The sequence below is a fragment of the Diplotaxodon limnothrissa genome, linkage group LG19 (genome assembly GCF_057381915.1).
Source record: "Diplotaxodon limnothrissa isolate DT_005_m linkage group LG19, D_limnothrissa_male_GT1.1, whole genome shotgun sequence".
Lineage (NCBI taxonomy): Eukaryota > Metazoa > Chordata > Actinopteri > Cichliformes > Cichlidae > Diplotaxodon > Diplotaxodon limnothrissa.
In genome coordinates, this window is record NC_140614.1 from 32,255,492 (window position 1) to 32,267,007 (window position 11,516).

The 11,516-nt window shown below is 43.3% G+C and overlaps 1 protein-coding gene across 1 annotated transcript; it reads right to left on the reverse strand.

The window, feature by feature from the left end:
- Window positions 1-401: 401 nt before the first annotated feature.
- thbs1a (thrombospondin 1a) lies at window positions 402-8,918 on the reverse strand. Its single transcript, XM_085343192.1, has 22 exons — window positions 8,767-8,918; window positions 8,582-8,665; window positions 7,757-8,316; window positions 7,571-7,649; window positions 7,397-7,486; window positions 7,203-7,312; window positions 6,750-6,869; window positions 6,259-6,355; window positions 5,976-6,149; window positions 5,710-5,886; window positions 5,455-5,628; window positions 5,087-5,367; window positions 4,770-4,988; window positions 4,554-4,661; window positions 3,984-4,143; window positions 3,772-3,890; window positions 3,239-3,473; window positions 2,901-3,128; window positions 2,542-2,813; window positions 2,349-2,446; window positions 2,108-2,247; window positions 402-2,019 (listed from the first exon to the last, which is right to left on the reverse strand). Exons 2-22 carry the CDS (start codon window positions 8,643-8,645, stop codon window positions 2,012-2,014), a joined length of 3,513 nt encoding a protein of 1,170 aa, XP_085199318.1. The 5' UTR covers window positions 8,646-8,665; window positions 8,767-8,918; the 3' UTR covers window positions 402-2,011.
- Between the last annotated feature and the right edge of the window lie 2,598 nt (window positions 8,919-11,516).

The following is an 11,516-nucleotide window of genomic DNA, read 5'->3' on the forward strand; positions in this document are numbered from 1 at the left end:
GGCACACAGCCATAACTTAGCTCCATATTCCTTAAAGTTAGCACCTTTATTACTCTGCAGGGCTAAATTCCTTATGTCTACCTGTCCAGTGGTAGTGAAGCAATGCGATGTGTGGCCATATCTGTGTCGATGTGCTGCTTAACAAGGTTATATTTCATGTTGAGTTTTGCTGCTGTTGACTCCCAAGGATACTCCCTTTCTCAGAGGATTCACAAGACCCAACTAATGGATTCCAGTTGTTTGACACAGCGTGACTTGGCTCTCTTTGCTTTTCTAAGAAGACCTTAGTTGAATTAGATATGAATGTCAAAAATCACAGCGACAGACGCTTGGGTTATCAAGTATTTAACTGTTTGTTTTCCCAAAAAGACACCAAGAACCTTTGGAACTTTTTTCTAGAGAGTTTAATGTTCACTTTACATAGTAAAATAACAAGTAGGAGTAAAAAACAGCACTTTGGGTAAAAACTATGGGACAAATGTTTATAGAAAAGCTTCACTAATATTAAAAAAAAGACATACAAAAACCAAAATGACAAAGACATCCTCGTGTCAGTGTGCAAATAAGTTTATACAGACAGAAACGCTTCCATATGAGGCTACGCTTCTAGATAAATTATTTAAATAGCATACATCTACACAAAATGAAATACCCTCAACATAAAACAAACAGAATAATTTATCAAGACGCCACAAATACATATCGCAAAACACAGTCAAGGCAACATTTCTTTAATCCTTTACGTTCCCGTTTGGGCTTCTTTTGCTACAAAAATATCTTATATACAGCATATAAATGATAGTAAAAGTCTTGCTTTAAAGAAAAAAAGAGAAAAAATAGAAGCCAACCAATTTATACTCTGTTGATAAGACAAGGGATTCTCGTGTATTGCTGGTCTCAGCACAAAAAGAACTAATGAGGTAATATTTGTACATAAAGGGTTTCCTTTTTGTTTTCCATTGTCAGAAATTGTACACACAAGCTCAGGCACACCAGCCACACACACTGCAGAAGTGGAATATTTAGAGATGGTGTTGTTGATGTTTTTTGTTTTGTGGTTTTGGTCCGAGGTTAATAACTCTTAATCTTTAGAGGATCCCGATTTCACGAGTTGCTGCTGACATTTAAAGGTGGAAAAATGAGCAACAATTAAAGCTATAAACAGTTACACTTACAATAATCTTAGGAAACAGACTGGCCCCTCACATATTCGTTATCCACGTTATATTTGCTCATAATTACTGTTCCAAAGCAGCGTGCCTGCCTTGGGGCCCTGTGCTGTCCTTAATATTGTGCTCTCCTTGTTTCTTCTAGTGCTCTTTTCCTGAGAAAACGAATATTTCGGGCCAGCCCTGCGCCTCGGATACACGCACGTGCCTTTAAAAAGGGGGCTGTCACAGGGAATTAAAATCAAATTTCGACTCGGTTATCTCAATAATTGCGCTCATCAGGTGGAACAAATGCACAAACACACATAGCATTCACTCTCTTTGATAGTAACAGTCAGTCCATACTGTCCATTGTCCCTCAAGAGTTCCTTCAAAGGGTAATCTCACCCTCCAAACTTAACAAAGTTCTCCTACTGTTTTCTTCATACTGAAACAAGTATATCTGAGTCCACAGCAGATGCATATTAATACACAAAAATATCTTTTCTTAAAAAAACAAAAACGAACAGAAACACTCTTCCCTTTGGTCCCTCATCCACAGAGGAATACCGACAACAGTTCAGGTGTGCAAAGCAAGAAAATGTGGCCCTCTTTCAACGCAGATCAGAGCAAACAGAGTGAGAGAGCCAATCGTCTTCTGAGCAGAGCCGTGCTCAAAATTTGAGTTTGGTGCTGTGGTGCAGAATTTACTTTCATTTGGCTTAGACTCCTGAGGTCACCTCACGTTAGCTCGCTTGCTCTTCATACTTCCAACGCGTATTTCTCAAAGGAAGGGAGTTAAATAAGTCGATCCAGGTCTCGTTTCACACTGATACATTCTTCTAAAAGCCTCTGTGCTCCGATTATGTATCTGAAAGGAGTCGCAGATAGAAAGATGTTAGGAATAAAGTTTCAGGTAAGTGGTTTCAAATGCATCTAACCTTCAAATGTGTACTTACCTCTGCATTCGTATTTGAGGTCTGAGAAGTAAACCATCTCCTGAGAGAAGACATACAAGCCTAGCCGCCCACCGGCGTAGGTTTTGTCGTAGATGTTTCCGGAGTCAGCCATGATTCTCTTGCCTTCATACATGACCACTCTACAAAATAAAATACAGTCAGTGGAGCAGTGGAGAAGTTTTAAACTATGCAACTGAATGAAAGAGCTTTTTTTCTTCTTCTTCTGGGGTTTTGGTCTCACCTGATAAGTCCAGTCTTGGGTCTGTGGGTCAGATGCCATCTGTAGGCAGTGAAGTCTTTCCAGCCAATATTCTTGCGGTCGTGCCACAAAGTGCGCACCTAAAAGTTACAATTAGCAAAAGTTACAATGAGAAAAGTCTCAAACGTTTTCCTCAATTACGCCTCAAACTCTGAGTCAGTTCAGCTGTGCTCACCTGTCCTGGGGTGTCTCCGGTGTGCCACAGGGCGTTCCTCAGGTGCTCACCGGGCCCTGTGGTGGAGTTGACCACTTTGATTGACAAGCCGGAGTAGCCCTGAGCTCTTGTGGGTGTGTTGGACCAGTACGTCTGGGTGATCTGTTTCCACATCACTGTGTAGAAGCGCGAGCTGGATTGGTAGCCAAACACGAAACCAGCGTAGTCATCGTCTCTGTCCGTGTTGATGAAGAATGTTCCACTGAAGTCCACCGCGCTGAACTCATCATAACCTGAATTTTAAAAAAAGATGGGTTAGTATCAATTTGCTACCAGTTTGTGTTCATTGCAGAAAAAACGTCTGTCCGTATATTACATACCGACAGCAATGCCAGGGTCGCAGTTGACAGTCTGGACCAGCTCCTTGCCCTGATGCCGGACAACCCAGTTGGGGTCGATCTGGGAGGTACCTTTGGGGTCCAGAGGAACCATCTGGAATCTGCGGAAGTCGGTTTCACTGATGGCAAAGTTTTCCGGGCATACATCATAGATGTCCAAAACATTATCTTGATCAAAATCATCTTTGCACACATCACCACGTCCATCACCTGAGAGGAAAGTAAATACATTGGAAATCAAAAAAAATGCTCTACAACAAAGATTTAGAAAATCAAGGCACCAGCGTTTTACAGGACTGTTAACCGAGAGATGGACTTACCATCAGAGTCCAGCTGATCAGGGTTAAAGGCCAGTCTGCAGTTGTCTTTGTCATCTGGAATGCCGTCATTGTCATCATCGTGGTCGCAGGCGTCACCCTTGCCATCCTTGTCGTGGTCTGCCTGGTTCGCATTCGGAATGTAGGGGCAGTTATCCAAGTTGTTCTGGTGACCGTCCTCGTCAATGTCCTGGTTGCTGTCGCACTTGTCTCCCACGCGATCCGAGTCAGAGTCGATCTGCAAAAGAGCAAAATTCCTTTTTGATGAGACCCTCGCACTCGCTTCACATAATTCCCTCCTCTGTTTTTCATCGGCCTCAGTATGAGAGGTGCTGCCCTGGTTGCAATTTTAAAAAGGAGACCCTTGTTTTCAGGTATGCAAGCAATGTCCCTCCAGACAAAGGAAGAGAAAAGAGAAGAGGGAGCACTGTGCTCGTTCTCTTTAGAGCTGTCACATTCCTCTCTTGATTAAAGCAGATGTGATTTAACCTTGTAAGTCCCCACAGCAGTGAAGTAGAAGTGAAAGATGATGTTACCTGATCAGGATTGTGCTCCAGAGGGCAGTTATCGCAGTGATCTCCAACGCCGTCCCTGTCGGTATCTCTCTGGTCCACGTTGTAGACATATGGGCAGTTGTCATTCTCATTCAGGATGCCTGTTGAGCAATTTTGATTTAATTTTTAGCCTTCAGAAACTGAATGCTTTTTTTGTTTCAAGATTAAAGCAAGAATATGGAGAAATAACTTACCATCACCATCAATGTCAACAGCGCAGGCATCACCCTCTCCGTTGTTGTCAGTGTCTGTTTGGTCAGTGTTGGCTACATATACACAGTTGTCACAGTTATCACCAACTTCATCCCTGTCTGCATCATCCTGGGAGGGGTTGTACACTCTTGGGCAGTTGTCCTAAATTAATGGAGAGATCACAGCTTAATTACTAAAATGGGTCACGACTCAGAGAAGTCATATTTATAGGAATAAAACTTTGCTCTTCCAGACTTTTTTCTTGCTTAAGCTGGAATGTGATATTCCACTGGTGATTTTTTTTTTTACCACTGCATATTTCTTGCCCAACTTTCCGAATCCACACTAAGAATTACGGGCAACAAGCCACGTTGTCCTCAATTCTGTTTTTTTTTTTGCAGAAATTATATTACGCTACTCCTCTGCTTACTTACTTTCCACTTTGATTCTATGGTGAAAGCACATAAACACTTTGCATTTCTACCGCCCAGAGGAAGGATGGCTACAGCTGATTACTATGTCTGGTCTCCGAGGAAAGCGTGGCTAAAAAAGAAACTGCCGTGATTACTCACCCTATCATCGGGGATCCCATCATTGTCATCATCGTGGTCACATTCATCACCCAGGCCGTCTTTGTCATGATCTTCTTGGCCGGAGTTGGGAAGGTTGGGGCAGTTATCCTGTAAAGAGACAAAAGGAGAGGTTCAGGAGGCAATCATCACAATAATAGAGCGCACATGGATAATAACGGCCTTTGTGTATTTTTGTCCATGTGGGGTCTGGCGTACCTTCTTGCAGTGATAAGTGGCATTTTCCACACACGGCAGGTCAGTGTTGGGCCATCCATCCAGGTCGCTGTCCTCTCCGCAAATGCGTCCATTCCCGGCATATCCTGGCTTGCACTCACAGCGGAACATAGACTCGGAGAAGACACCCAAGTAGATGCAGTTTGCATTTTTATGGCAGTTGTGGCTTCCGTCCTTGCAAGGGTTGCGAGGAACGCAAACCTAAGGAAAATTACAGATGATTAAAAAACATGCAAGCTGCTAGTGAACCAGGCAACAACAACAACAGAAACAAAACAGATTTAAGTAATAATCCAAACCTGTTTTTTAGCAGTTGCCTCTGCCACACCTCTTCCAAACGGCTGAGGACCAGAGAAACGCGGGGGACAGGGAAGACAGTTGTAACCCGGCTCCGTGTTTTCGCAACGGTGGACTCCGTTATGAATATGGCAAGCATCGGGGACCTCTTTGCATTCGTCGATGTCTTTGCAGGTGATGCCGTTCCCTGTGTAGCCGGATGGACACCTGCCACACTTGAATGAGCCGTCTCGGAAGCTGGTGCACTTTGTGCCTGGGAAGCAGGGGCTGGAGAGACAGCCATCTGCAAAGACAAAGATTTCCTAACTTAAGAATGAGGCTATAAATTGTGCTGCAAGTTTACGTTAGGCTAATAGGCTCAGATGCTCACCAATAGGACACTCCTGTTTGTTGCAAATTTGAGATTCAGAAGCATCGCCGATACAGTCCTTTCCGCCATATTTGGGGGCAGGGTCGGAACAGAGACGTTTACGGGTCTGAACGCCTCCTCCGCAGGTAACAGAGCAGATGTCCCAAGGTGACCAAGGTCCCCAGCCTCCATTGACTAAGGCGTACAAAAGAAATTAGTTTTTTTGTGCCCTGTATAATTATGCACTTTAGAATTCAATGGTGGCATTTGACTTACTAGGACAGGGCGACTTCCTGCAGACTTTGGTGTGACGTCCCTCTCCCTCGCAGTCCTTGCCGCCCATCTGGGGCGTGGGGGAGTTACAAAGGCGAATTTGAGTCATGACCCCCTCACCGCAGGTCACAGAGCAGGAAGACCAGGGTGACCAGTGGCTCCAGGCTCCATCCTGCTTGACTGTGAATGGACGTGTACGCCATTAATTCATCATGTTCTTGGAAAACGTACTGTAACAACGTCAGCGTTAAGAATGTTTGGCGACTTACAGCGTTTGTCACATTCTTGTGGGTAGCAGTCACGGGTCTGCACAGAGGTGCCCTCACACTTGCTGTTGATGCGGTCGCAGGAGCGGCCGCGCTGCTGGATGCCACGGCCGCAAGTCACAGAACACTGGGTCCACTCAGACCAGGCGGACCAGCCGTCTTCTGCGTAGTCGCTTGCTGTAAAGGGAGAGGAGGCATAAATGATTGGGCATGGGGGCTTGTTTCTTTGCTGGAAAGTCATCGAGGAAGAAAATCTGATTAAAGTCAGAAAAAATTAAAAACCTACGTGTTCCACAGCGAGGGCAGCACTCTCCGTCGGGCACGGTGGCATTAGCGCATGGGATCAGAGGGCAGGTGATTTTGCGACACACGGTCACAGATTTCTGGACAAAGGAAAACATTAATTAGTACAAGTATAATGAGTTAGCAGGAAGGGGAGAAAAAAACGAGGCTTTGCTGGTGCTATTCCAAGCCTAATTGATATATTTCACGACGGAGTGAACTTATCAGCGACATGACACTACTACTGTGTTGCTACAAGACATAATCCTCACTGAACACCCAACTCATTACACAACACGAGCACAAAAAGCCCCATGCTGCTCTCTTGATGCTTTCAGACAAAGTGTTGATAGCCTTCAGGCAGGAGCACGGTGATTATAAAGGCAGGTGATAATGTAAACCGGATTATGACTTTACTGCAGCGGGGACAGAGGAAGCTCGGCTATGGCTTTCCCCCGACCAATCCTGCATTCCAGCAGGTGTGATGATGCCTACCTGGCATGTGCACTCGGTGCAGCTATCGACGGTCCATTCATCTCTGTCCTGGTACTTGATGCCGTTGTGGATGCAAACTCCTTTGTGCAAATCCATATAAATTCTTCTGGATTCGCTTTCCTGGAGGGAAGGAGGTACAGAAAGGGGGTTAATTACTAAGGATGGAAAACTTTCACTTTGCCAAGGTTCCAGTACAAATGAATCACTGACCGATGCCGTGATTAAGACATCGCTTGAATTTAGCGAAGCAGTGCAAATGCCGCTGACAGCCAAACATATTTGTGTATTCACATGGGTCTCATTAAGGACTTGGCTGGGGACAAGCCATTACAGCGACAAGTGGTTACGCACTGGGAATGCATTAAGTGGAAGCAGAGGAGGAGAGGGAGCGGAGAGGGAAAAGAGGGAGTGAATTATGACAAAGAGAAGATCCTAATTGCCTTTTGCACTTACCAGTCTTTGGAGGTTATTTGACAGCTGTCTAACAACCTTATTGAGTCCATTGAGCTCGTTAAACATGTTGGCAATGTCTTCACAGGAGAAGCCGCAGACGGACTGCAGATCTGGATGTCGGAAGGAGGAGTTCATTGAATTATCTCCACTTTTAAATGTACAAGATTTGATTTATTACAGAAGACAGGTGTTACCTTTGGCTTTGTGACCAGTGTAATCGGTCCTAATGGCAGGGCTTGAGCCATTGACTGGGATATCCAAGGTCATGACATCAGTTATAGCAGCTTCAGGAGAGAAGAGGGGAGAAGTCTAAGTCTAATCGTATGCACACTATACTGATGTTTTATTTATGCAGTTTTAAGACTTACCTCCAGTTTGGCATCCTTTATTTCTCAGTATAGCATCCAGAGTTGTACCAAAGACAAAGCGCACATTCTGGAGTACTCCCTGAAATAAGAAATCATAAATATTTAAAGACACAATATAGTGCATTAAATGGTATTTTGGTTTATCATTACTGTTACTGGGTTCTTCCAAAATAAAGCACATCTTACGTAAAATTTGTCCTTTAGAGCTCCCTTCCCGATCCTGAGTCTGGCTGTGTCTGCCACCTCCTGGGAGAGCACTTTCTGGATTGGCACTTCCAACTCTGAGTGTTTGAACCCTTCACAGCCGACGAAAAGTTGCGCCTGGTCATCCTGAACGAACAGGGTGATGTTCTTCCATTGCCCGGTGGCCAAATCGACCTCATCGATAGATACGACCTGCTGCTGGTCAACGGTGGAGTACACCAAATCCAGCGTGTTCGCCTTCCCGTTGGAAATAATCTCGAAGATGGGCCCGGATCCGTCGGTTTTTTCAACAGTTAAAAGGCTGCCTCTGGTTTTTTTGAACTGCTTCAGGTTGACCAGGAGAAGGAAGCCTCGCTCTGTTTGGATGGAGTCGAGGAGGTCCCTGAAGGAGCTGTCGGGGACGGGGGGGATCAGGCTCGCGTTCAGGACCTTGTACGCTAGGCTGTTTGGGTCTTGGCCTTTGACCGTACTCACGCCATGGTGTCTCTTATTTACCCGGGCCAAATCAAATAAGTCATACACACTGTTATCATCCCGACTCTCTGCGGTCAAAGAAAAGAAAAGCAGCATTTACTTTTTTTTTCTCCTCGTTGTGTCTCATAACAGCTCACAGAAAACAAAGAAAACCACAAAAGAAACAGGCTATAACACGATAACGTTACGTGTAAAAACAACAACCAAAAAACACGTAAATGCATCAATTTTATCTTTAATGAATTAGCTGAAAACCACTTTCAATTTCCCTGCAGTTTTAATATGAAACAAAAGGTTTAAAAACTTAACAACAGGCAGTTTTTCCATTCTCACCTGCCAGCCGTGCGCCCTCACAACTCCAAAGCATCAAGAGCAAAGAGATGCCACACAGCATCATCTCGAAACCTCAAGTGAACCCTATCGCAACCAAAGAATAACAAACAGTTACTGAACACATCCGGACAAGATCCTGTGCATTAATAAAATATCAAATAATCGTCTAAAAATGATTTACAAACCTTAAAAAAGAAAAAATACCGCTGGAAGCTGGATAAAGAGGAAGAAAAAAAGTCCTTGCAATTCCTATTATTTATCCTGTTCTCCTCGTTCAGCTCTAACAGAAGCTCAGCAGATAGTAAAATCTCTTTGAGCTCCCGTTTATTTTGATGCTTCCACTTATTCTACTGACCTATCCAGTGGATATAAGCGCTATTTAACCAGTTTAAGCACATTCCTGAATCCACTCTGGACCAATCGGAAGAGAGAGGGACGGACTTATTTTGTTACCTCACAGCCAGTCAGAGGAATATCCGACACACACACACACACACACGGAGGAGGGAAAAATGCATTCCTGAGCAGAATTTCCATCATCGGACAAGTATTTCATCCACGCGCTCAAGCCAAGACTTGGCCGCTTCCGGTCGAATAAAAGTAATTATCAAATAGTCTTAATTTCATTTAAATACCATTTCGGGCGGGAAAAGTATATATTAATTTGACTGAATATGATTCAAAGGGCAATAATCTTTCTAGACTGGTAATACAAAACCAGCTATGAATGGATTTAAAAGCCATATAAAACATTAAATTATATTTCATACCCTGCACTCACCTATTAATGCGAGCCTATACTTATTCCTCACGCGCAGGGCATCATTACTGGTAAAAAAAAAAAAAAAAAAAAGTCTCCCTGCTTATTCTTTTGTTATTACTCTGGTGGCCACCAGGGGACTCATTGAGTAACGAACACGGTGTACTGGTCTGGGGGAGTGAGAGATACGTTGGAAGAATCTTGTCTAAATTTCTTTGTACCAGTGATGTGTGGAAAACAAAATATTTAAAGGGGTGTCCAGGAAAAAGCTTGGTTTTACTTTTGGAAAGAGTTTATTACTAAATATACAATAAATTTGTGATCTACGCACAAAAAGTGGAAAATGTAAATGCTGAGGATACCGAGGACAGAATATTTTCTCTAGGAGAAAATAGAAGCAAATATTTACTGTGGTTTAAAGGGATGTGCAACTATCTGTTAACGTTACATGAAGAAAATCCCTAAAACACATTTTATTTTGTTTTAAATGCTGTATTTTATGACATGTGTCATTAGTATTATGTTTGTTTGGACAGATTTTAATCTATAGAAGTGGCTGAACGCCTTTGTCCATTATTTAGGTGCATTTACCAGTGCATTCATATAAAATATGATGTATGCGTTTGTACACCATTTTGCATTTAATCTCTGGCTCTCTTCCACATCGTGTCTTCTGTCCTGCCTCCCTCTCCTCACCTCCAGCCGGTCACCATAGATGTCTGCCAGTCCCTGAGTCTGGTTCTGCAGCAGGTTTCTTCCTGTTTAAAGGGAGTTTTTCCTTCCTACTGTCACCAAGTGCTTGCTCATAGAGCGTGTGTGATTGTTAGGGTTTCTTTCTAATATTGTAGGGTCAACAATGTGATTAATACTAATAGAAAAAAATAAAGTGAAATCATGAAAATAGTGTTTGTTAAGACAACATCTCTGTCCACCATGTTAAAGGTTAAAGCTCTGTGCCTGTGGCCTCATGTTCTGTGTCTCCCTTGTCTTTCCCACGCCACCACCAAGTAAAGACAGTCCTCTTCACAGAGACTTGTTCAAAGTTTGCTGCATTTGGCGTTTTTCACTAAAAATGACTGTCTGCTAACTCTTGCAGACTCTTGCCGACAGGAAAGTTGAGGAGAGAGAGCGAGAGTATGGCAGAGATTAAAGGCTTCTGGAAAAACGAGGGAGCTGAGGCGTCTTGCATGCTGCGAAGACTTTGATTCTAAAATAGAGCAGATGACTAGAAATAGGTTATGGAGTTCTAATTGAGATGAGACGCATCTGGATACCTGTTCTGTGGCCAGTGTGTACATACCGCAGGAATGCAACAGTTTTATAACCCCCTGGCATTTCTGTGACATACAGGATTTACAGCATGTACTACTCACCTTAGTGAAACATAAGTCTGCAGGAGGTGATGAGGCAGCAGTGGATTTTAAAAGGTCAAACTGTTATTGAAGTGGAAAAAGGCTTCGGGGATGTGAAATGGGATTAAGGTGGGACAAGAGACTCTGGTTTCATGGAAAAGAATTTGGGAGATATCGTATGTAGGTGTGACTGGACACATTTCACTGTGAGCTCATAGCGCGGGGCAAGTACCGATGAATACCCAGTAAGCTGAGCCAAAACGGAAACGGTCCATAGATAGCAAGTGTTTACTCCGAGTGTATTCCCAAGCCAGTTTCTATAAACTGGGGGTGCTAAGAAGCAGTGTCCGTGGGTGGGTGTTCGTTTGTGTTTAATCTGCTCTTTTTCCACATGGATAAAACTACCTCATTTTGTTGAGTTTATCTCTGCCTTACTGGATAAATATATCTGTTTTTGTGCACCAAATCAAGCTGAGTTCCAAATAACTTCTGCATTTATTGTTTAAAACACTAGGAAGTTTTTATTTTATTTTACAGATATGAGTTTATATTTAACACTGAGAAAACCACTTAACATGATAGTGTGTTACAGAGGTGCCACTACAATAGAGACAGGCGCAAATCCCATTTTAGTTACTACAAAAAAATAACAAATAAGCGCTGAGACGTTCACTTCTAATTTGAATGCTTGTAAGCCTTGAATGTTAAATCTGAACTATTTTGTAGTTGGATACAAACTCTCCTCCATTGTTTATTAACTCCAAGCCGCTCTGGGGTTTTTCCATCCACTGTGTGTTTACAACCGCATTGGCAACAGCGTGCT

Excerpts from the sequence above, each read along its gene's own strand:
- thbs1a (XM_085343192.1), bottom strand. The coding sequence starts at position 8,645 with ATGATGCTGTGTGGCATCTCTTTGCTCTTGATGCTTTGGAGTTGTGAG. Across the intron at positions 5,368-5,454 it reads CAAACAGGAGTGTCCTATTG|ATGGCTGTCTCTCCAGCCCC; the intron begins GTGAGCATCTGA and ends TTGTCTTTGCAG. Across the intron at positions 3,474-3,771 it reads TGGAGCACAATCCTGATCAG|ATCGACTCTGACTCGGATCG; the intron begins GTAACATCATCT and ends GCTCTTTTGCAG.